Source organism: Giraffa tippelskirchi, chromosome 8, assembly GCF_054371585.1.
Source record: "Giraffa tippelskirchi isolate mGirTip1 chromosome 8, T2T-mGirTip1v1.2.pri, whole genome shotgun sequence".
NCBI lineage: Eukaryota > Metazoa > Chordata > Mammalia > Artiodactyla > Giraffidae > Giraffa > Giraffa tippelskirchi.
This window is the reverse complement of record NC_137282.1, coordinates 123137195-123163657: the sequence shown is the minus strand read 5'-3', so window position 1 is coordinate 123163657 and position 26463 is coordinate 123137195. Positions and strand designations below refer to the sequence as shown.

At 39.7% G+C, this 26463-nt stretch overlaps 1 protein-coding gene and 1 long non-coding RNA gene across 51 annotated transcripts in view; both read left to right on the top strand.

Annotated features, from left to right (window-relative positions):
• MLIP (muscular LMNA interacting protein) overlaps nucleotides 1–26463 on the top strand; it is a 277308-nt gene that overhangs the window by 138547 nt on the left and 112298 nt on the right. For 34 of the 50 annotated variants that reach the window (XR_014062029.1, XR_014062028.1, XR_014062030.1 and 31 more), the window contains one exon: nucleotides 12573–14099. The exons of 2 other annotated variants lie outside the window; for them this stretch is intronic. Coding sequence is in view for 44 of the 48 variants with exons in the window: in XM_081519837.1 (XP_081375963.1) it covers nucleotides 12573–14099 (1527 nt within the window). In the remaining 4 variants the exon portion in view is untranslated. The remainder of the gene's footprint in view (nucleotides 1–12572; nucleotides 14100–26463) is intronic. 14 more of the 50 variants (XR_014062031.1, XM_081519829.1, XM_081519842.1 and 11 more) reach the window with 1 other exon arrangement.
• LOC145517429 (uncharacterized) lies at nucleotides 20963–25279 on the top strand. Its single transcript, XR_014062038.1, has 2 exons — nucleotides 20963–21315; nucleotides 21539–25279. It is a non-coding gene; the product is annotated as an uncharacterized LOC145517429 (long non-coding RNA).

The following is a 26463-nucleotide window of genomic DNA, read 5'->3' as shown; positions in this document are numbered from 1 at the left end:
GAAATTTGTAACCAAGGAAATTGAATGAATGCTGGCATTAATGAGAAAAGAATAACAGGTCTTGGGAGGGGATAGGAAGAGATGAGACATCTGATGTTGAATTTGAGATGCCTGATGGTACAGCATGATGCTATCTAGAAAGAGGCTAGGAATACTAATATGAATCTGGACATGGGAGGAAGATGGGAGACTGGAGGTATTTGCCACATAAGCTGAAGCTATGAGAGTGGAATTGTTTACTCATGGAAAGAATGCAGCACAGGAAGACACAGGATATGAGATACGACACAGTAAAGTATAAAGAACCTGAGAAAGATGAGAAGCAAAGAAAGAGGCTGAGAGGGAACCGAAAAAGTTGGAGAAGGGGGTTTCATGCAGGGAAAGCTAAAGAGACTTTCAACAGAAAAAATTATAAACAAGGCCAAGAAAGTAAAATATACAAACATGAATTAATCAGTCATTTTAAGGTATCTCAATAATGTTTTCTTTATTAAACTCAAGTGAATCTGGTATCAATTACATCCATTTGGGAACACAAAATACCAACCCGTGAAAGAACATTCTGGCAGCATGACATGTTCTTAGCACGAACATGGAATTATCACCCAGGAAACACATGGTTCTCTCACTTTGATGTCAGGAGACCACCTGAAGCAGGCAGCTTTCCTCGCCAACTTTGTACTTTCATATTTTCTAGCTGCTTGCCAGATTTTCTTACTGTGCAGCAGCAGGTAATTCTGCCAAGTGGGACAGTCAGGTTAATATTTGCTCCTGATTGATTTAGAGAAGATTAGAAGCTAAGAGATCAAGAGGGCAAGATCAAAGGGAAGGGAAAGATCAGAAGGCCTTTTGCTGATAGAACTGGAGGTGAAGTCCTAGGGGCCCCTGTGGGAAGCTATGGCCCCTGCAAGGAAAGGAGGGGCTTTCTCCTCTTTGACTATTATTAAAACTAGAAGATTTGTGGGGATGGAGGCAGGCATGTGGGGGTCTGACCTGGCCACTGTCTCAATCTGGAATATGGGAACCTTCTGCTTCCCCAGGTGCAAGCCTGGAGCCTAGTCCCTGTTACCTGCTTGGACACACACCTAATCTGGGAGTGGGAATGAGGTTGCCCAGCATCTGACCAGCTCTTCTCTGAAGGGCTTCCTGGTGCTTTCTATTCAAATATTATTCTAGAACATGGTTTATGAAAAAAACATATAACACACAATAGAAAATATTATAAATATAATGCAAGTCAAATAAAACACAGAACAAAGCCAAATAAAGTAGGGCCCTCCAAGTCCATTAAATATACACATTAGGAAGTCATTGGATGACCTTGATGGGAGCAGTGAGGGTGGGGTAATGGGCAGAAATCAAGCTGAAGAGTGGATAAGTGGTGAGGAAAGGGGGGTCATGCTTTGGAGAGATGGTATGAAAAAGCAAAAATGAGACTGGCAATTTATAGTCATGTCCATCTGGGTAGTGACTTGAAATTGTAAACGTTAGTATCCTCCTTTGAAGAATGGAGTGGTTCTGTCAACCTTCCTTGTGAGGATTGAATGAGATCATCTATACAGGCTAGAATAGTTCCTAGCCTATGGTGCATTCTCAGGAATGACTCACTGTATTTAAAAAGTTAGAAATGGCAGCATGTTCGGGGCATAGCGTAAGGACCATGGGTGGAGGGAAATTTTTTATATATTGGTTCAAACACAGTTTGGATGTCAGAATTTAAGAAAGGATATGAAACATAAGGTCAGAAGAACCGAGGGAAATTTTTTATATATTGGTTCAAACACAGTTTGGATGTCAGAATTTAAGAAAGGATATGAAACATAAGGTCAGAAGAACCAATGGTGGTCAAATAGAGGAGGCTCTTATAACAAATTCTGGGAAATTTGGATATTGGCACACATATTATTGTAATTAAGAGACGATTTTAATCGTGGAAAAGAGATTCTGGAAAATCATTTGGACAGGCATTATACATAGAAACCTTTCTTATAGTCCTAGGCCTTTATTTTACACTGAAATACCCTGTTCATATCAGCACATTATATCAGAATAGCCTTTCTATGTCTCTCTTATCCCAGTAGATTTCTGAGCCCTGTGAAGACAAAAAATCTTCTCACCTTCTTATCCCTATCACGAACCCTCATGCCTGGGACGCTATAGGTGCTTAGAAAGTGTCTGATGGATGAGTGAATGAATGATCCTTCTTTTCCCATGACCCTGCTCTCTGGCCTTCCTAAACCCACTGGACATGTATTTCCTCATTCCTGCATGAAGGTAACATGCCAGGCTTTAGACACTAGGGAAGTCAACTTAAAAAAAACATAGTATCTGCCTTCAAGGGGCTTGGAAAACAGATGCAACCTGAAAACGATGACAGTGAAAGGTGATATATTCAAGGAAGAGTGACGCATCTAGAGGGAGGAGGCCTAGATCAGCCTGGACTACCAGGAAGGGTTCACATTTGTGTGCGTTGAAATGTGAAAGATGAGTCAAAGTATTCTTGGCTGACCTCCAGGGCCTGGGCATTCCAGGCAGTGGGAACAGCCAGGGCAGTACTGACACCTAAGGAGAGGGTAGAAAATAGAAGGAACTAAGAGCTCATCAAATATCTTAGGAAATACACTGGGAGAGTGATGAAATACAGGCCACAGATAAACAGTTTTGAAAAGGAGGATACGACTGGAAGCCAGATTCTGTAGAGAAATCAGAAGAGATAAGGGATTCAAGTGACTGTGGAGTTTAAGGAAAAAATACACCATTGTAAACATTGCTGATGGCAGATTCTGTGGAAGAGCATGGGTAAAAGCTGTTAAGAATCAGGGGGAAAGTATTACTTTCCTATTGTTGCATAACAGATTATCATAAATTTAGTGGCTTTAAAAAAACACCTACTTATTTTCTCCAGATTTTTGTAGATCTGAGGTCTGGACACAGCTGAGCTGGGTCTTACAAGTTTGAAACCAAGATGTCAAGTTCATCTCATCTTCAGGCTCTTCTAGGGAAGTGTCTGCCTCTAAACTCCCCCGTGTTGTTGGCAGAATTCATTCCCTTGAGGATGTAGAATTCATGGCAGCTGGCTTCATAAAGCTAGCAATAAAGAGAGTTTGGTACTTTGATTGCTAGCACTTGGAACCTCTTTTAAAGGGCCCACTTGATTAGTATTACCAAGTCCAAGCTCTCACTGCTTGTGATATATCAGGTCAATAAATTGAGAGAAGAGTTGTTGGGGCATGAACTAGCAACTTTATTCAGAAAGCTAGCAGACTAAGGGTCATGGTGGAGAGTTCTGTAAAATGTGGTCCACTTTAGAAAGGAATGCCAAACCATTTCAATATTCTTGCCTTGAGAACCCAATGGACAGTATGAAAAGGCAAAAAGATATGACACTGAAAGGTGAACTCCCCAGGTTGGTAGCTACCCAATATGCTACTGGAGGAGAGTGGAGAAATAATTCCAGAAAGAATGAAGAGATGGAGCCAAAGTGAAAACAATGCCCAGTTGAGGTTGTAACTGGTGATGGAAGTAAAGTCCGATGCTGTAAAGAGCAATATTGCACAGGAACCAGGAATGTTAGGTCCATGAATCAAGGTTAATTGAAAGTGATCAAACAGGAGATGGTAAGAGTGAATATTGACATTTTAGGAATTAGTGAACTAAAATGGACTGGGATGGACGAATTTAACTCAGATGACCGTTATATCTACTACTGTGGGCAAGAATCCCGTAGAAGAAATGGAGTAGCCCTCATAGTCAACAAAAGAGTCTGAAATCCAGTACTTGGGTGCAGTCTCAAAAACAGCAGAATTATCTGTGTTCGTTTCCAAGGCAAACCATTCAATATCACAGTAATCCAAGTCTATGACCCAACCATTAATGCTGAAAAAGCTGAAGTTGAGCAGTTCTGTGAAGACCTATGAGACCTTCTAGAACTAACACCCAAAAACAAACAAACAAAAAAAGATGTCCTTTTCATCATATGGGACTGGAATGCAAAGGTGGGAAGTCAAGAGATACCTGGAGTAACAGGAAAGTTTTGCCTTGGAGTACAAAGTGAAGCATGGCAAAGGCTAACAGAGTTTTTCCAAGAGAGTTCACTGGTCATAGCAAACATCTTCTTCCAACAGCAGAAGCGATGACTCTACACATGGACATCACCAGACGATCAATACCAAAATCAGATTGATCATATTCTTTGCAGCCAAAGATGGAGAAGCTCTATACAGTCAGCAAAAGCAAGGCTGGGAGCAGACCGTGGCTCAGATCATGAACTCCTTATTGCCAAATTCAGACTGAAATTGAAGAAAGTAGGGAAAACCCATAGACCATTCAGATATGACCTAAATCAAATCCCCTACGATTATATAGTGGAAGTGACAAATAGATTCAAGGGATTAGATCTGATAGAGTGCCTCCTGGATGGAGGTTTGTAACACTGTACAGGAGGCAGTGATCAAAACCATCCCCAAGAGGAAGAAATGCAAAAAGGCTAAATGGTTGTCTGAGGAGGGCTTACAGATAGCTGAGAAAAGAAGAGAAGTGAAAAGCAAAGGAGAAAAGGAAAGCTATATCTATCTGAATGCAGAGTTCCAAAAATAGCAAGGAGAGGTAAGAAAGACTTCCTCAGTGATCATTGCAAGGAAATAGAGGAAAACAATAGAATGAGAAAGACTAGAGATCTCTTCAAGAAAGTCAGAGATACTAAGGGAACATTTCATGCAAAGATGGGCTCAGTAAAGGAAAGAAATATTATGGACCTAACAGAAGCAGAAGATATTAAGAAGAGGTGGCAAGAATACACAGAAGAACTATACAAAAAAGATCTTCATGACCCAGATAACCACGATGGTGTGATCATTCACCCAGAGCCAGTCATCCTGGAATGTGAAGTCAAGTGGGCCTTAGGAAGCATCAGTACGAACAAAGCTAGTGGAGGTGATGGGATTCCAGTTGAGCGATTTGAAATCCTAAAAGGTGATGCTGTGAAATTGCTGCACTCAATATGCCAGGAAATTTGGAAAACTCAGCAGTGGTCACAGGACTGTAAAATGTCAGTTTTCATTTCAATCCCAAAGAAAAGCAATGCCACAGAATGTTCAAACTACTGCAGAATTGCACTCATCTCACAGGCTAGCAAAGTAACGCTCAAAATTCTCCAACCAGGTTTCAACAGTTTGTGAGCCAAGAACTTCCAGATGTTCAAACTTGATTTAGAAAAGACAGAGGAACCAGAGATCAAATTGCCAATATCCATTGGCTGATAGAAAAAGCAAGAGAATTACAGAAAAATATCTACTTTTGCTTCATTGACTACACTAAAGCCTTTGACTGTATGGATCACAACAAGCAATGGAAAATTCTTAAAGAGATAGGAATACCAGACCACCTTACCTGCCTCTTGAGAAACCTGTATGCAGGTCAAGAAGCAACAGTTAGAACCAGACATGAAACAATGGACTGGTTCCAAATCGGGAAAGGAGTACATCTAGGCTTTATATTGTCACCCTGCAATGGCACCCCACTCCAGTACTCTTGCCTGGAAAACCCCATGGATGGAGGAGCCTGGTAGGCTGCAGTCCATGGGGTCGCTAGGAGTCGGAGACGACTGAGTGACTTCACTTTCACTTTTCACTTTCATGCATTGGAGAAGGAAATGGCAACCCACTCCAGTGTTCTTGTCTGGAGAATCCCAGGGACGGGGGAGCCTGTTGGGCTGCCGTCTATGGGGTCACGCAGAGTTGGACACGACTGAAGCGACATAGCAGCTTATTTAACTTATATGCAGAATACTTCATGTGACATGCCAGACTGGAGGAAGCACAAACTGGAATCAAGATTTCCAGGAGAAATATCAATAACCTCAGATATGCAGATGACACCACCATTATGGCAGAAAGTGAAGAAGAACTAAAGAGCCTCTTGATGAAAGTGAAAGAGGAGAATGGAAAATCTGACTTAAAACTCAACATTCAGAAAGATAAGATCATGGCCTCTGGTCCCATCACTTCATGGCAAATAGATGGGGAAACAATGGAAACAGTGACAAACTTTATTTTCTTGGGCTCCAGATGGGAGCCCTGCAGATGGTAACTGCAGCCATGAAATTGAAAGACGGTTGCTCCTTGGAAGAAAAGCTATGACCAACCTAGACAATGTGCTAGAAAGCAGAGACATTACTTTGCTGAAAAATGTCCATCTAGTCAAATCTATGGTTTTTCCAGTAGTCATGTATGGACGTGAGAGTTGGACCATAAAGAAAGCTGAGCACTGAAGAAGAATTGATGCTTTTGTACTGTGGTGTGGGAGAAGACTCTTGAGAGTCCTTTGGATTGCAAGGAGATCCAACCAGTCCATCCTAAAGGAAATAATTCCTGAATATTCTTTGGAAGGACTGATGCTGGAGCTGGAGCTCCAACACTTCGGCCACCTGATGCAAAAACCTGACTCATCGTAAAGACTCTGAAGCTGAGAAATATTGAAGGCAGGCAGAGAAGTGGATGGCAGAGGATGAGATGGTTGGATGGCATCACCAACTCAATGGACGTGAGTTTGAGTAAGCTGCAGGAGTTGGTGATAGACAGGGAAGCCTGGTGTGCTGTAGTCCATGGGGTCGCAAAGAATCAGACATGAGTGAGCGACTGAACTGAACTTAACTGAGCAGACCAAGAAGATGGCAAACCACTGTTCCAAGGAACCATCGTCCCCAAGTTAGTATTCAGTTTTTTTTAAATCAATACTAAAAAGAAAGAAGTGTGGTTAGTTGTTGCAAACTTCTTGGTGTTGGAATCCTTTTTTCTTGCAGCTGTCCATATAGGTCAGGCAATGATGTTCCTATAAACTGCCAACAAGACAGATGTTATTCTCTGTTCTGCAACTTTTTATCTCTCTAAGAATGGGAAAGTGTTATGCCTTTGAAGGTAAGAGCCTTGAGAATGGACTCTCCTGTATATTTCAGGCTATAGGCAACATCTTTGGAACAAAAGCAATAGAATACAAAGGGTAAAGTTAAAGAAGCAGATTGCCCTATTGCATTAGGTGATGCCTACACAGGAGCATCTCCTGTTTGATAAAGTTAAAGTCACCTGATTAGGAACTTTAAATGCATCTGCAAAATCCTTTGCCAGGTTCGATTAGCTAGAAGCAAGTCATAGTTTCCATCTATAATTAAGAGGGGATTATGAAGGCAGAGGATGAGGGGTTCTTTGCGAAGTTACTTCAGGGTTTGTTGGCCACGAGAAATAAGGAAATCAACACAGAGATATAGATACAGATGTGACTCGGAATAAAGCGACGTGGACCTGATAATAGGATGTTTATTGATGCCACACGCTTTTATCAGTTAGGTTTTGCTGCTTAATGAACTGCGCCAAAACTGTGTTTTCAAATAGCAACCATTTATTTAGCTAAAAAATGTACAGATCAAGTTTGTCTGTGTTCAGCTGGGTGGTTCTACAGATCTGGGTCAGGCTCAGTTGATCTTTACTCTGGTTCTTGATGTGCCTGCAGTTGGCTTCTGGGTCAGCTTGCTGGCTGGCTAACTGAGATGTGGTCTTGTAGTTCTTCCAGTGAACTAGCCTGGGCTCATTTACATCATGGTGATGCTGTCCACTCAGCAAGCCAGCAAGCACCAATCCACAAGTGCTTTTCAATTCAATATGTCTTGTATTACATTTGCTAATGACGCAAAGAGCTGACTCATTTGAAAAGACCCTGATGCTGGGAAAGATTGAGGGCAGGAGGAGAAGGGGATGACAGAGGATGAGATGGTTGGATGGCATCACCGACTCAATGGACATGAGTTTGGGTAAACTCCGGGAGTTGGTGATGGACAGGGAGGCCTGGTATGCTGCAGTTCACGAGGTCGCAAAGAGTCGGACACGACTGAGCGACTGAACTGAAGTGAATGACCCACTGGTCAAAACAAGTCATATGGCCAGTTGAGGTTAAAGGGGGAGTGAAGAAAAGGACTTTGCCTTTCTTACAAAAAAAGTAGAAAAATGTGGGCATTTTTTACAGTCCATTACATGATAGTTATTATTTTTTTAGTGATTGTAAATATTCTGCTTTTAGGATGAGAGAATCAGTAAAAAAAGAAAAAAGATGGCTACATAGCTTATGAGTGGGGGGGGCGCGGTGCTGATGAAATGGGATCCAGAGAAAGCAAAAGCTGCTGGAATGCAGAGCAGAATGGGGAATTTACATTTGAAAAGGGAAAGTTGATTATTTTTCCTTAGAATGAAGGAAAGGAGATAAAGAAAGTTCTAGAAACATTTAATTTTCCTGGTTATCTCAATTTTCCTTGGATAAAAATAATCTAGGTCATCTATTGAATACAGTGAGGGGGTTGCTGGGAAAAGGGTTTGTGGTGAGTGTTAACTTTGTTGAAGGCTGTTGTTTAGAACAGGAGAGGAAGCTGAGGTCAAAATATAAGAGAAGAAAAAAAATCCCAAACAATCCACACAAAAGGTGAGTGGTACACAGCCCCGCTGAGATTTACAGAGCTTACATTTATGTTGGTGCCCATCCACAGTGCCTTACCAGCGCACGTGTGAATTAGAGACAGGGACCCCCTCTGCCTCATTCAGGAAAGGTCTTTCTCACTCTCAGTTGATACCCTTATGCAGGACAAACTCATAAATAAGTGCAGTGGCCCTGCCAATCGACAAGATTATGTTAGTTTTTTTTAAATAGTAGCTTTAAGTAAACTAGATCTAGGAGCATGAGGACAGTAGGTGGGACTGATTTAAGAATAATAATTTGCCAAGTGGCTCTGCAAAAGAACAAGACAGAATGTGTACAGTACTTGCAAAAGGCTGAGATTAAAAAAGTATTTTTAAAACCTAAAATGCAAACTAGCAGGGGTTGAGGGACATGAGCCTCAATCATAAGAGAAGGGCTCTGCTGTGAAGGAACAATCGGTTCATGGTAGATATGGGAGAGTGTTGATGAGACTATGAAAGTCCATCCATGAGAAGAGGACAGAGCAGTAGGTATGTCTGGGAGATCAGCTGTTATAGTGTAAGGACTGCATTTGAGGACCTGGGAGAATCAGAAGTTTCTGCCTTGCCTGATTGTATCGATTGAGGGGAAAGAGTACAGCTACATATATGGACCAACACGGTTCAAATCTTGGTAGCTATTCAGAACATCAGGCAGCAGATGAGGCACTCTGGCTTTGAGCCTGATGTTTCAGAATCCATGGACACAGTGGGAAAAAACTGAATATACACAGAAGCAGTTAATTTTATTTGTTAATTTTTATTGAAGTATTGTTTATTTACAATGCTGTGTTAATTTCTACTGTACAGCAAAATGATTCAATTATATATATATATATATATATATACATTTTTTCAAATTCGTTTCCTTTATGGTTTATCATAGGATACTGAATATAGCTCTCTGTGCTACATAGTTGGATCTTGTTTATCCATCCTGCATGTATAGTTTCTGTCTGCTGACCCCAGTCTCCACTCATCTCTCCCCCAAACCTTTCTCCCTGGCAACCACAAGTCTATTTTCTGTTTCAAAGTTAGGTTCACTTGAGTCATATTTTAGATACCACATGTAAGTGATACCATATGGTATTATCTTTCTTTTTCTGACTTACTTTGCTTAGTATGATAATCTCTAGTTGCATCCATGTTGCTGCAAATGGTGTTATTTCGTTCTTTTTTATGGTTGAGTAGTATTCCATTTTCTATATGTATCCTGTCTTCTTTATCCATTCATCTGTTGAAGGACATTTAGGTTGTTTCTATATGTTGGCTATTGTGAAAAGTGTTGAGAAACAGTTAATTTCAGACTTATTAAAATGACAGGGCAATTCTATTACAGAGATCAGTTGTTCAAATAACGGATAATCTCTATTATGCAGGATCCAAGGGTGGATTTAGGATTAAGATCATCCACCTGATGAGAGCAGAACATTGCAAGCGTCCTCTGTTATGGAGATTATTGTGAATGTGTTCAGAGCTCAGGATAGTTTTTCTAGGAGAAAGTTTTGAAAATGATTTTGAAGGAGGTGTATGGTGAGGGGGTCTCAAGGAATCGGAAGAGAGCTGGGGATGAGAGAACACAGTCAGCGGTGTTTTTAGAGAAGTTTCTGAAGCAAAGGCCTCAACAAAGTTCAGGTTAGAAAATAAATGAAGGAGAAGACAGAGAATAGGCTTGAGAGGGAAGAAATTAGTGCATCAGTATGAAACCCAGAGAACAGAACAGAGGGTATTAATGGGAGAGGATGAAGGGGTTGAAATAATTTGCAGGCATCCTTATAGAAGTGTATTATCCCCTCTAAGGGGTTTACAGGTGAGAGGTAAAATAAAAGGCCTATTCTGAGAAAGTTGACTAAACTTTTGACAGGTATCCATCCTTTCTTTCTGCATAAAATTATTCATGTCTTTACATTTTCATTTTTTTTTAACTTATTAATAAGAGGAACTCAAGAAATGAGTCTTTTTCATTACAAAATGCTTTCTCCTCTCCTGGGAATTTTATAAGAATATGGTACCACAATTTTTATTTTAGTATAAATTAGGATAATATCAAATTTGAAAAATATATTGCAAATGCTTATTAATACATTGATTAGAAAAATATAATAAAAACATTCTTAGACTCTTCAGAATCTTTCTCTTTGAACTTTTCTTAGTTCTTCAGTAATCAAGTTTTAGAATTACTTATATTAGGTAAGACAGGACTTCATGCAGTAGAATGTTTGGTAATTAGAACCCATGGTCTTGAGAAAGTTGGAGAGAAGAATCTTTTCTTCTGATGAGACCCTCAAAATCACAGTCCTGTGATTTTAACAGGATAATCAAGATGAATTAGTGAGTTTGTTATATAAAATGAAGTTATTTGAAAACATGGCTGAAAAGGTAATGGGATTTTTGTGGCTGTGATTAAATTTTTTTTATACCAAAAGCTATGGCATAACATAAAAAGAGACTCTACAGTCTTGAAATTTCTTCATTCCTTCTGTGAGAAGAGATCAATCATTAGAAACAGAAGAACTTTCACTTACAGCTAATCTTATGAGTTGGTTTTACAAACACTGGATAAACAGAATTGTTTCTGAGTAAAACTTATGTGAGGAGGTTGTTAAATGTTCTATCTCAATTTGATTGAATTCTGTTTGATTTTCAATTATCCCTCATTTTCAAATATTCTGGGTTACATGCCAAAATTACTCAAAAATTATTTATGTGGCAAGAATTATGAGTTGCAAATACACAAACAAATTTACATATGAAAAGAAAGGAATATTTTGGGTGCATTAGTTCAGAAACATAAAAGCCTTGGATGAGTTGTTTGAATTTATCAGTTTTATATATTTTTAGGACTCAAAGGTCTGACGTGAAAGTCTTTGCATTAGGTCTGATGGGCACCTTTTTAACATGTTAAAAAGCAAAATCAAGAAATATCTTTTACTGAGTTTATAAATGAAGCTCTTGCTAAGTTTAATTATTATGGTTGTAAGCTTTTCTGATATGTACTGCAATATATATATTTTTATATATTATATATACATATATAACTTAATAAATATTTATTAATATTTTAGATAACAGATATTTCCTAAATTCTTTGTTTGGTACAAATATTTTCCTTTCCCTTATGGACTGATAGACTCTAATCAATAATTTTGAAAGGAAACCACTCTTTAAAAGATTTGGCTTTAGAATCATTTATAATTTCAGTACTTGTCTTAAAATACTGGATAATTTAAAAAAAAATAGCACAAGAATACAGATGCCCAGTTATTTTATGGGCTCTCCCTAACCACTCTTGGACATTATTCCTTTATTTTCTTTTTATTTGATGTGGCTTGGCTAATTGCATTGTTTCAGGCAGATTGCATTTGTAAAGTACTCTGGCTTATCTGTTGCTTCCTTCTAGCATAACTCACATCATTTGTTAATTGTTCATTCTGACAAATAATTAGGGAAAATATTTTTCATAAGCTAAAACTCCATCTCTATTTCACCCTTGACTTTCAATTTATAACTGTATGTTGATGTTGGGTGCTGTATCTTTTGAATTCTGGGCATTATTTTCAGGTTTACAGTGTGTAGGATTAGTCTAAGTTTTTAGAATTTTAAACAAAGTGTGTTAAACTTTTGAAAGATTGTAATCATTATTATCATATTATGGTTTATAGTCTTACAATGGAAGAAAAGCTATTTCCTTTTCCGAAGTGCATTTTGAAATTTATATTAATGGTGATTTAAATCTTTTCAAATCACCCAATTCCAAAAGAAGATAACTCTTTTAGATTTTGTGAATGAATTATTTTCCAAAGGGAGACATGCAAATACAATTTTATATTGATGTTTATTCCGGGGAATAAATGAGATCTAGTGTCTAAGACGTCACCATTTATTTATACTTTATTTCAAATTCAAAGAAATGCCTCATTAGCAAAACTGAGTTTCTTCCATTTAGGGGGAGGTTTAAGGGCTTCCTTTTGTGTAAACGAATAGAAGGACTGTTTGCATAAACGCAGGAGTGACAAGAATGCTTTCACAGTTTCACAAATGATGTCCTATGACCCTGTCTATTTCTCTTTCCTCTAGTTAACTCCTCCCACTGCCTCTGAGCAGCTTGCCTGTAAACCACCTGCTTTCTCCTTTGTTTCTCCAACTAATCAGAAAACACCACGTGCCCCAGGCGACCTCGCCGGAGCCTCTGTCCTGGAGGAGTTCCACTCGAGGAGGCTGGATGCCCGTGGGGCCCTGGTGGAAGAAACAACCACGTACTTTCAAACCTCCGCTCACTCTGCACCCTTTTTTGCACCGAAGGGCACGTGCTCGACGTCACAGGTCCCCCAACCCGGTCAGTTATCAGGTTCTCATCCATCCAGTCCAAGCGCAGCACAGCAAAACCCGGGGCAGACTTCCGAAGTCCTCAAGAAGACGGTCACCTCGAACGTCCTTAGTCCCAAAGAGAGTCCGAGAGCCTCTTCACCGCCCTCCGGTGCTTCTCTGAAGTCGAGCGCAGCCTCCTACATCCCAGTCCGCATCGTCACGCACTCGCTCTCGCCGAGCCCCAAAGCTTTCCCCTCCCCTTTCCACGGCTCTTCCTCCACGGTCTGTAGCCCAGCGTCCTCCAGCGGGAACCTCTCAAGGTCAGGGGTGAAACCCCCGGTGCCCTCCAGGCTTTCCGTCCTCACCGCCATCCTCAAGTCCAACCCTTCTCACCAAAGACCCCTTTCCCCGGCCTCCTGTCCCACCTTCTCTCTCAACTCCCTGGCTTCCTCCACACTCACACTTGATCAAAAAGTTAAACAAACCTCACCCACACCTAAGAAATCGCTCTCAAGTTGCTCCCTGCGATCGGGGTCTCCAGAGCAAAGGGAAAACCCGGTTTCCGACCTCAGCCAGCCATCCTTCCTCTTTCCTTCTCCCACCAAAGCTGCTCCCCTTCCCCAGGCATCGGCCCTTTCTCCCCGAAAACAGGGCAGTAGCAGCTTCACTTCTGTGATTGTAGAGAAAACGCCACCCCCAGCTTGGAAGGGCAGCCAAGTGACTTCCCAGCTGCAAACCAGTACCTCCGGCTCTGTGGGTCTGCCTCCTGTCCCTCCAAGCTTTTCTCCTGTATCTTCCAAAGGCAGACAGGATGCTGACCCCAGAGGCCCGGGAAAGCCCAGGGATATCTGCTCGCATGCTTCTACATCACCTTCCTCCACATGGTCTTCTGTGTCTCCTCCCACTAACCCAAGGCTGTCCTCCCCAGAGAGATGCTACCATCCGTCCCCAGCTCTTTCAAACCTGATAAACCGCTCCAAGAGCGCACAAGGGCAGACTCCGTCTCCTCCACCCCCAGCCCCGGTCTCCAGCTCCAGCTCTGCCTCTCTTCCCCGTCTGGGGTCCTCTGCTCTCCCCCTGACTAATCCTCCCACGAAAGCACACCAACTCAGTCCCTCCGCGCTGCACCCAAATCTTACCCTACCTTCAAGACTTGGGAAATCCGAAAGCTCTGTATCTGAGCACAGGTCATCTGTCTCAGCTCCATCACCTCCCGTCTCTCTAACAAGAACCAAGGAGCTGAGTTCACCTTGTGCATTGTCCATGTCAACAGGCCCTGAGAATAAGAAACCCAAGGTATTTCTTTTGCACGTTGCATGGTGCATGCTGCTTTTGAAATATAGAAGAATTTTTTTCCAGGGGAAAATCAATAATTATGATATTCATTCTGCCTCCTACAAGGAGATAGTGCGAGAGGATATAAGACTTGGTATATTTGAAATGTGTGGATGAACTATAATCTGTTTAAAATTGTGCATGTTTCTGAAAACCTCTTTGATTTTGCAAATCCTCTTATGGTAACTTTTTATATCTATGGCCTTAAGGGCATTTTTTTCCCAGGCATAATGGGTTGTATTATTGATCCCAAAGATGAAATTTAGAGCAGTTAGATGAGATTTGGGAATATGATACATTTATGATTTATTTAATAACATGAACCCTATTATCCACCAAGATATCCTGTACTGATAGAATAGTAGATAGGATTAGTATAAAATGGAATTTTATATGTGAAGCCCCATATGATTGCCGAGTCAATTTGAAAACTTTCTATTTCCTTTGCTGGCATTTATTTATTATTATTAATTTTTCCCCCTTCTACAATATGGATTTCTTTATTGCTTTCCATAAACCTCAAGCTAAGTCAATATGTACTTAGTTATGTATTAATATATATAGCAAAATAGAATAGAAATTTCCTTTGTATGTGAAAATTATTTGCTTTATTCTACACAGTAAATACATAATGATTATAAAATACAGAAAGAGTAGACAGGCTGGGTATAGGGAAATAGAATTAAGAGAGGAGAAATATTGACTTTTAACTGCTCTGACATAACCTTTTGGACAAGGATGTGGATCAGCATCTGTTTTAATACGAGAAGGGAAACATTTGAAGGAGTTACCCATAGCATTCATGATTCATTAGTCCTGGAAGAAGACACCTCTGCTCTAGAATGGCACTTCTGCCAGCTTCCCAGCTGTTCCCATGTAACTTAGGATGTGGAGTTTATCTATGGTCAGCTAGATAGCTTAGAATTCAGTCATTATTATACACATGAAATAAAATTATGAAAGTGCCTGTATTTAGAAGGGGATTGGGATTTTCAGTTCAGTGCGTTGAAATAACACCATTAGAGCATCCAGGTTGATTCCATGGAGATTGTGTTCAACTCTGTCACTGTCGGGGTGGTGAACTAATCATGGGAAAGATGAAAGAGCCACATGATCTTGTTAATAGGTTACAATATGATTCACCTTAAAAAGTGTGCATTAGACATCTGCTGTATGCCCACGACTATACTAGCTTTTTAGAGGATGTGTGTCTTATTTTTAAGGAAGAGATAATCTTTTGTCTTAAAAAACAAATTTTATTTAGCAGAAAAGCATACATATATATGAGATTCCCAGGTGGCGCTAGTGGTAAAGAACCCTCCTGCCAATGTAGGAAACAGACGTGGGTTATATCCCTGGGTCAGAAGATCCCCTGGAGAAGGAAATGACAACCCACTCCAGCATTCTTGCCTGGATGATTCCATGGACAGAGGAGCCTGGCAGGTTACGGTCCGTAGGATCGCAAAGGGTCAGACACAACTGAAGCGACTTAGCACGCATGCATGCATACATATATATATAATGTGGAGAAGCTATAGAGACTTAGTAAATTTACAGTAAACCTAGAAAACAAGAACAAGGCAATATTAACAGTATAATACAGATTATGTATAAAAGTTCACTGAACTCAGAGAAATATTATTATGGAATATGGTTAGTGAGGTAAGTTATCATAAATGTCAGGCCTGTTGGAAATGTTTAGGATTTAGCTTAATGAAGAGGAAAGCAATTGGCATTTCAGAAATGTTAAACGACCTGACTAAATATACCGAAGATGGTCCCAGATGAATGTATGTGGACACATAAGAATACTGGTCTTATCATCAGCTAGTGATAATAGCAATGATAATTACAGTAATAGAGATCAGATACTCTCTGTGAATCATGAACCATCATAGTAGTTACACAAAGCAGCTAAAATTTAATTAGAAGAGACTATGTCTTTTAATTTTGTTATGACCGTATAAGATTGGTCGTATTATTTTCTCCATTCTCTGTACCAAGAAACTGTTGTTCAATGAATAGCTTGCTCAGGTAATGTTTCTCATACTGACTGAGATGACATTTATATTAATTGAAGTCTACTAAATCTTGAAGCCTTTTTTTTTTTTACTGAGATTTACTGCAACAAAGCAATAACTCATATTCATTATAATTTTAGCCTGATTTATTAATTCTTAGGAAGGAAATCATCATCATGAGATGATGATTAGAATGATCAATTGATATAATATTTGGATCATTTTAAAATGTATTTTTCCAGATTATGAAGGCCTTCTATTTTAAAAAGCAAATGGGATGGAAGAAATCTTTTACTCTAATTCTAAATTTGAAAAAGTGGTTTATTTGAAGTAAATGAGCTGGTGGTTATTTTTTCAATACATATGTTATTATGGAATTCACTTGTGATGTATTTAAAAAAAAAACCCTGGTGATTTAAACATCACCTTTTCCTGAATTTATTGGCAATTATCTCTTAAACCACACTGCATTATACTTAAATTATTCTTTACCTTTGTGAAAAGGAGTTTTACTCCGCTGGCTTCTTGAGTGAGTTTCTGTTTGTGGTTCACTCTGCTTTGTTTATGTTTTGCCCTGTTTTTGAAGAGTTGGAAGAGGAGGAGCCTGAAGGGATTTCTGATAAAATCTTTTTGTCCTAAAATCAAGTTTTTCGATGACCTGTTCCTCCACAGCTCACTTACTACTCCCAATATTGAAGAATTCTTGGCATTTGCTTTATTTATTCCTGTTTATTTTCTTTATTTCCAAGTTCATATAATTCAAGCTTGTAGAAATACATGATAAAATTTGATGAACTGTATTAAAGTATGAAGAGTGGTTATAATTTATCCATTTTTATCTGTTTCTTTGCACAGAAAAATGTTTCATATAATGGATGAAATTTATAATAACTTCTGAAAAATTAGTTTCTCTTGAATAACACTCTTCTTTATCATATTTATTTCCTTGTTTTTTGCTGTTATCTCTCTAGGTAAAAATCAGCCCATGTATATATATAGAGAGAGAGAAAGAGAGAGTTAAAAATGACTGAGCAACTTCACTTTACTTTCTTTTGAAAGTAAAGTGAAGTTGCTCAGTCATGTCTGACTCTTTGCGACCCTATGGACTGTAGCCCACCATTCCCCTCCGTCCATGGGATTCTCCAGGCAAGAATAGTGGAGTGTGTTGCCATGTCCTTCTCCAGGGGATCTTCCTGACCCAGGGATCAAACCCACGTCTCCCACATTTCAGGCAGACTCTACTGTCTGAGCCACCAGAGAATCTATAACTTAAGTATAAAAAGTTCATTAAAATGAACACTGATGGATACTGGAAGAGATAAAGCTTACTCCAGTTCCCACTTTCTTTTGATGTTTGACTAGCTTTGCTTAAATTGCCAAGATTATTTTATAGATTGATAGGAAATAGACAAAAGCTTTGGGATATCAAATAATTTCCGTGCTTTTATGGAGCTTCTTATCTGGCTCTTTCCACTGTTGTTCTAACCTGAGCACAGAACCCTCTCTGAATTCAGATTTAGATCAGCTTCCCTCAGTGCCAGATCCCAAAAGGAGAGTGGTCCTGTAATACAGATGACGATCAAATTAAAATGTCAGTGCTTGAAAGGTATTAGTTCTAAGCCTGAGCTCGATTCTCCTTTGATGTGAAAATAAAGTGGAACAGCTGGATAATGCTGAGCTAAATTCAGGGATAAGCCATGTTTGATATTTCGTTCTCATAGATAGAATCTTAAGGTTCTGAACCTGTTTATATAATGTAATGGTTATATTTTAATTTCAGATATGGTTGAAAATATTGCTTCACATTATAATCATGGCCCTGGACAAGATGAGTGTCTCCTTGAAAGTTGCTCCCATGGCTCTTTGATCAACATGTGTATTGTTGGAAACCTTTCTTTTCACCTTGGGAAAGCCTGAATATCAGAAAACTAATCCATGGAGTTGTATTTGGACTCCTAATATATTTGGCCTTCACTTATAAAATAGTTTATATTTTTCTCCTAGTGGATTATCATGGCATTCCATATGGAAATTTGGGATGGTCATTATAGCAAAAACTCATTCATTTTGCCCCTCACTGATAATGGCCTGAAGCTCTGTGAGGGGCCAGTGAAGTGGCTGTCCTGGTTTGAAAGCTATCTGAGCACATAGCTTATTTAGATAATCATTTGGGAGCTTTTTGATATTTCCTGAACTTTTATAGCTGATATTTTATTTATAAACTCTCATTCCTTTAAGGCATCATAACATTTCCAAATATATCACACTGGAAACGTGGTGGTGAGCTTCTATGTGACTTTCTCCATTTCTGCTGATCCTCATGTAATCTGGGAAACAAACAATATGAAATGTACCTCCATGAGGAAAAATGGTTAATCTGGGTTCAAAACAAATCACTCATTCCTACAATCAGTATGTATTGAGTGCTTATTATGTATACGTTTCAAAGTTGTGAAGATGTTGAGCCAAAATTGCACAAAATGCCTCCTAAAAGAACATTTACAATCTGCGGTGAAAACAATCTTCCCTCCCCAATAAATGAACGTTCTTATCTATGAGAAGATCCTAAGTGGTATGGAGAAAAGTCTATCAGGGTAAGAGGTGGTGGTTTTCATAGATTTATATTGGGTGGTGGAGATAGGTTTCTTTGAGAGGGCGACATCCACAGAGGTGATGCTTCTTGAGACAGTATAGTCAGGAAAAATTCCTAGGGCCAGAGACCACTAGGCAGGTCCAAAGAACAGATAGGGAGCCAGTGTAGCAAAAGCAGAGGGAGTGGGGGAAGCTGAGGATGTCAGAGGGAGATGTAACTGTGAGAGCTTGGTCCTGTGAGGTCTTGTGGACCACTTCTAAGTCTTCAGTATTTTTTATTTTATTTTAAGTTATTTATTTTTACTGATGCATAGGTGATTTACAATATCATGTTAGTTTCAGATGTACAGCAAAGTGATACATATATATATATATATATATATATATATATATATGTTATTTTCCAGATTCTCTTACTTTATAGATTATCACAAGATATTTAGCACAGTGAACTATGCTAAATCTTTGATGTTTAACTTGAGTAAGTCAGGAAACCACTGGAATGTTTTACTTTTTTAAATTTATTTAATTTTTATTGGAGCACAGTTGCTTTACAATGTTGTGCTAGTTTCTACTGTATAGCAAAGTGAATCAGCCACCCATATACATACTGTTGTTGTTGTTTAGTCACTAAGTGAGGTCTGACTCTTTGTGACCCCATGGACTGTAGCCCACAAGGCTCCTCTGTCCATGGGATTTCCCAGGCAAGAATACTGGAGTGGGTTGCCGCTTTCTTCTCCAGGGGATCTTCCCGACTCAGGGACAGAACCCACGTCTTCTGCATTGCAGGCAGATTCTTTACCACTGAGCCACTTGGGAAGTCGCACATATACATATATCCCCTCTTTTTTTGATTTCCTTCCCATTAGGTCACCACATAGCACTGAATAGAGTTCCCTATGCTATACAACAGGTTCTTATTAGTTAGTTTTGTATCTTATACCTATCAATAGTGTATATATATATGTCAATCCTGATCTCCCGATTCATCCCACCTCCCTTCCCCACTTGGTATCCGTATGTTTGTTTTCTATGTCTGAGTCTCTATTTCTGCTTTGCAAATAAGATCATCTATACCATTTTTCTAGATTCCACATATACATTTTAATATAAACTATTTGTTTTTCTCTTTGTGACTTACTTCATGCTGTATGCCAGTCTCTAAGTCCATCCTCATCTCTATAAATGACCCAGTTTCATTCATTTGACACAATTTAATCTCTGCCTGCTGTGCTGTGACCATTAGAGGGTGAGAGGGAAGATAGGAGACCTTCCGAAGCTATTGCAACCACCTGGGGTGCGGGAGCAATGGATGATGGTGCCTCGGGTGGCAGTGACGGAGAAGATAATATTTCTGGGTGTATTTTGTAGGTATTTTAGCAAACATTCAGCCATCATCAAAGCCAGCTGTATGTAAACTGGCATTAAAATAGCTGACACTAGACATGTGTATCTTTTTGTTTCCTTTTTCTGTTTTTGTTCCACTGTCTTCTCCTCCACATCCTCCACCTTGGCACCTTTCTGGGGATTCTAGATTTTCACGATTGTCACATCCCTGCTATCTCAGAACTAACCAATTCTGTATCCTATTCTTTTGCTTCTCTTCAGCTAGCTTTTCCAAACTCGTCTTAGGGAGGATTCACACTCAAGTGACAATGATAGACCAAAGCCCTATTTTTTTACTCCTCAGGGAGTTTTGCATTTTTACTAAGGGATGATTGTGCAGTTTAACTCAAAGAGACTTTTCTAAGACTTGAACAGCAGATGAGGAATTAAAATTTTGGTTTTTTTATACCTCCTGAATCTTTCTGTAGTTTTTAATTAAATACTTCAATTATTTGCTGAACGTTTGTTCTTTGCCAGGTTGGTACTAGGTGTTGGAAATAATATAAAATCTCTCCTCTAGATGACCTATGAGGCTAATATGGATGGTAGAATCTTGTAATGCAATGAAATAAATGCTATACATTTGCTAGAAACACACACAAAATAAATTGGCTGTGGAGAAGGGACCTGGGCAGAGCTGTTCGGGGAACTTCTCCTAGCAGCTTACACCTTCTCTGCCTGGCCGTTATCTACAGCCAGCCTGCTACGCCCGCACCACTTCAGTTGTCAGGCTCTTTGTGGACCTTGTGTTCTGCCAGTAATTTAGATGTCAGGGACATGTCTGGGCAGCTTCCTTCTGTGAAGTGGATCAGGGCTTGGCTTGAGCTTTCCTCTCAGGGAGACTCTTACTAGGGCAGTGTAAACATGGTCCCCGAGGAGCAGGAAGCTTACATTCGGAGGGATGCTCTCAGCCATGCGATGCATGCTTCTAGACAGAGAAGCTGACTGTACTGAAAGTGTAGCCGTGGGTTCAAATCCCTGATTCTCAAGGCAAGTAGTACAGTTTGTTTTGAGGTCACATAGCTCTTTACTACTAGAGCCTGTGGTGAATTTAACGTGTCAGTGATGGGGGATGGGGGCTTCCCTGGTGGCTCAGACAGTAAAGGATCTGCCTACAATGCAGGAGACCTGGGTTCGATCCTTGGGTCAGGAACAGAAGTGAATGGCTACCCACTCCAGTATTCTTGCCTGGGAAAGCTCGTGGACAGAAGAGCCTGGTGGGATACAGTCCATAGGGTCCACAGAGTTGGGCACAACTGAGGGACTAACACTTTTACCTGGGCTTCCCAGGTGGCGCTAGTGGTAAAGAACCTGCCTGCTAATGCAAGAGATGTAAGAGACACAGGTTCTGTCCCTGGGTGGGGAAGATCCCCTGGAGGAGGGCATGGCAACCCACTCCAGTATTCTTGCCTGGAGAATCCCATGGACACAAGAGCCTGACAGGCTACAAGCCATAGGGTCACACAAACTCTGACACAACTGAAGTGACTTAGCATGCACACACGCACACACAATGAAGGGATGCTGGTGACAGTAGTGGTAGGAAATATTTTCTGAAGGGGAGGGTGTTCTTGCTATCCTCATCTTCACACCCAGGATTTATGTTGCAATATCTAGCATTGCCTATAAATAGAATTAGCCCTGATAAACTTGCATACAAAATACCAGTTCTTTTTTTAAACCTAAACTTTGTCCTGCACCTGTCATGTAGTAGATATTTAAGAAATATTTATTGAATGATGGCTGAAAGCATAGATTGCAAGTTGAAGAGAAACAATAGTTATCATTGAATTTTTTTGCTGGATTCAAAGTCAGCCTGGTTGGTTCTACCTTGTATGATTTGTTAAAGGTGATACCAGTCTGTAATATTACAGCCTATTATTACTTGAGTTATAATTACAGTGACTGGAATGATTTGTCATTTTAAACCAAAGACGAGAAGTCAATATATTTGATTTAATACCTGGAAGCCTTGAAATGCTGAAGAAGAAATGTGTTCCAAATTAGAATATTGTTAAGAAAACACAGAGGAAATATAGTGAACATAAAAGGCATCTCTTATGGCAATAAGAGTCAATGATGCTATCTAACCATCTCGTTGCTGCCCTGTTCTCCTTTTGCCTTTGGTCTTTCCCAGCATCACAGTCTTTTCAAAAGTGTTGGCTCTTCTCAACAGCTAGCCAAAGTTTTGAAGCTTCAACTTCAGCATCAGTCCTTCCAATAAATATTCAAGACTTATTTCCTTTAGGATTGACTGGTTTGATTTCCTAGGAGTCCAAGGGACAATCAAGAGTCTTTTCCAGCACCACGGTTCGAAAGCTTCAATTCTTCTGTGCTCAGCTTTATGGTCCAACTCTCACAATCTGTACATGACCACTAGAAAAACCATAGCTTTGACTATACGCACCTTTGTTGGCAAAATGATGTCTTTGCTTTTTACTATGCTATCTAGGTTTGTCATAACTTTTCTTCCAAGGAGCAAGCATCTTTTGATTTCATAGCTGTACTCACCATCTGCAGTGATTTTTGAAACAAAGAAAATAAATTTGTCACTGTTTCCACCTATTCCCCATATATTTGTCATGAAGTGATTGGACAAGATGCCATTAGTTTTCTTAATGTTGAGTTTCAAGCCAGCTTTTTCACTCCCCTCTTTTACCCTCATAAAGAGGTTCTTTAGTTTCTCTTCAATTTCTGCCATTCAGTTCAGTTCAGTTCAGTTGCTCAGTCATATGAGATTCTTTGCAACCACATGGACTGCAGCATGCCAGGCTTCCCTATCCATCATCAACTTCCAGAGCCTGCTCAAACTCATGTCCAGTGAGACAGTGATGCCATCCAACCATCTCATCCCCTGTCATCCCCTTATCCTCCCACCTTCAATCTTTCCCAGCATCAGAGTCTTTTCCAATGAGTCAGTTCTTCGTATCAGGTGGCCGAAGTATTGGAGTTTCAGCTTCAACATCAGTCCTTCCAATGAACACCCAGGATTGATCTCCTTTAGGATGGACTGGTTGGATCTCCTTGCAGTCCAAGGGACTCTCAAGAGTCTTCTCCAACACCACAGTTCAAAAGCATCAATTCTTCGACGCTCAGCTTTCTTCACAGTCCAACTCTCACATCCATACATGACCACTGGAAAAACCATAGCCTTGACTAGACGAACCTTTGTTGGCAAAGTAATGTCTCTGCTTTTTAATATGCTGTCTAGGTTGGTCATAACTTTCCTTCCAAGGAGTAAGTGTCTTTTAATTTCATTGCTGCAATCACCATCTGCAGTGATTTTGGAGCCCAGAAAAATAAAGTCAGCCACTGTTTCCACAGTTTCCCCATCTATTTGCCATGAAGTGATGGAACCAGATGCCATGATCTAAGTTTTTTGAATGTTGAGTTTTAAGCCAGCTTTTCCACTCTCCTCTTTCACTTTCATCAAGAGGCTCTATAGATCGTCTTCACTTTCTGCCTTAAGGGTGGTGTCATCTGCATATCTGAGGTTATTGGTATTTCTCCTGGAAATCTTGATTCCACCTTGTGCTTCATCCAGCCTGTCATTTCTCATGATATATTCTGCATATAAGTTAAATAAGCAGAGTGAAAGTATACAGCTTTGACGTTTCCAAATTTGGAACCAGTCTGTTTTTCCATGTCCAGTTCTAACTGTTGCTTCTTGACCTGCATAGAGGTTTCTCAGGAGGCAGGTAAGGTGGTCTGGTATTCCCATCTCTTGAAGAATTTCCCACAGTTTGTTGTGATCTACACAGTTAAAGGCTTTGGCGTAATCAATAAAGCAGAAATAGATGTTTTTCTGGAATTCTCTTGCTTTTTCTATGATCCAGTGGATGTTGGCAATTTGATCTCTGGTTCCTCTGCCTTTTCTAAATCCAGCTTGAACATCTGTAGGTTCATGGTTCATGTACTGTTGAGGCCTGGCTTGGAGAATTTTGAGCATTACTTTGCTAGCGTGTGAGATGAGTGCAACTGCGTGGTAGTTTAAGCATTCTTTGGCATTATCTTTCTTTATGATTGGAATGAAAAGTGACCTTTTCCAGTCCTGTGACCACTGATGAGTTTTCCAAATTTGCTGGCATATCGAGTGCAGCACTTTCACAGCATCATCTTTTAGGATTTGAAATAGCTCAGCTGGAATTCCATCACCTCCACTAACTTTGTTCATGGTGATGCTTCCTAAGGCCCACTTGACCTTGCATTTCAGGATGTCTGGCTCTAGGTGAGTGATCACACCATCGTGGTTATCTGGGTCATGAAGATCTTTTTTGTGTAGTTCTTCTGTGTATTCTTGCCACCTCTTCTTAATATCTCCTGCTTCTCTTGGTCCAAACGATTTCTCTCCTTTTTGCCCTTCTTTGCATGGAATGTTCCCTTGGTATCTCTAATTTTCTTGAAGAGATCTCTAGTTTTTCCCATTCAATTGTTCCTGTATTCCTTAGCATTGATCACTGAGGAGGGCTTTCTTATGTCTCCTTACTATTCTTTGGAACTCTGCATTCAAATGTGTACATCTTTCCTTTTCTCCTTTGCCTTTAGCTTCTGTTTTTCTCAGCTATTTGTAAGGCCTCCTCAGATAACCATTTTGCCCTTTTGCATTTCTGCCATTACAGTGGTATCATCTGCATATGTGAGATTGTTGATACTTCTCCCAACTCTCTTGACTCCAGCTTGTGATTCATCCAGCCCAGCATTTCGCTTGATGTACTCTAGTGACAATATACAGTCTTGATGTACTCCTTTCCCAATTTTGAAACAGTCCATTGTTCCATGTCTGATTCTAATTGTTGCTTCTTGACCCGCATACAGGTTTCTCAGGAGATAGGTAAGCTTGTCTGGTACTGCCATCTCTTTAAGAATTTTCCAGTTTGTTGTGATCCACAGAGTCAAAGGCTTTAGCATAGTCCATGAAGCAGAAGTAGATGTTTTTCTGGGACTCGCTTGATTCTTAATATGTTGATATTCAATCTTGCTATTTCCTTCTTGACCATGTTCAATTTACCTTGATCCATGAAGGGAACATGTATCTTAGAGAAGCATAAGGCTCCAGATACATGAAGTACTAGAAAGTACATCTGGTTGGTCTAAAGAAGTTCAATCTCCTGGTCTAGAAAAATTGTATCACAAAAAAAGAAAGATGAAGTTTCTACTTCTATTGCAAAACTATTGTAAATTATGGGAAAAAAGATATTTACCAGAAAAAAGAAGCAAGCAATTTTTTTTCACACAAAATTTGAAGGTAAATTCTGAAAATTATGGCAAATTCTTAGTTTGTGAATGTTTACAAAAACAACTATAACTGGAGGTCAGAGATTTTCTTAAAGCAATAGACATTTGTGGAATGCCTTCCTGGTTCCAGCTTTTGTGATGTCTTTCATGATATCATGAACAAAGAAAGATATCTTCCTTTTTTCCTATCTTCCACTAGACCTATTAGAGGTCTAGTGATGTATTTCTGTGAATTCCCATTTGTTCTGAATGGTGAATCCAAAGCATCCTTGAGATCATTCTCTATCTCATCATCTTACTTTAATTTTCTGAATATTATTTATCTTTCTAGAACTTTTCTTTATCACTTATTTGTTTGTTTCAGTTCAATGAGGTATCAACTCTAGAGAGTAAAGTCTTTGTGAGTTTTGTTTACTGCTGAATATCTAATATTTAGAATAATGCACGTGACAAAGTAGATACCAATAATAACTTGTTGAATGACTCCGTTAGTTGGACCGCTGTATCCAAGTAAATTTACAAGATAGATCGATGCCCACCAGGTTGGCAGAATCCAGTTGACAAGATCTTTCTATCCTTAATTTGTGACTTGGATGAAGATAAAAATTGTTCATGAAATAACATAAAATTATTGTCTTTACAGTTTACAATGCCAAACCAAATCTAATCAGTGAAATTGGATAGAAATAATGCCTAAAGTTCTATTTCTGGATCTAGAGGGGAATAAAGCATAACTACAGGATGGAGTTTAGTTTTAACAAATGTTAAAAAGAGATGAAAGAGTAATATTCCATTGTGTCTATGTACCACAATTTCCATATCCATTCATCTGCCGATGGACATCTAGGTTGCTTCCATGTCCTAGCTATTGTAAACTGCTGCAATGAACATTGGGGTGTCTAAGACCTTAGACACATGTGTGTCTCTTTCAATTCTGGTTTCCTCTGTGTGTATCCCCAGCAGTGGGATTGCTGGGTCGTATGGCAGTTCTATTTTCAGTTTTTTAAGGAATCTTCACACTGTTCTCCATGGGGTTGGGGAGTGAGTTGGAGGGGGGGGGGTTCTGGATGAGGGGACACCTTACACCCGTG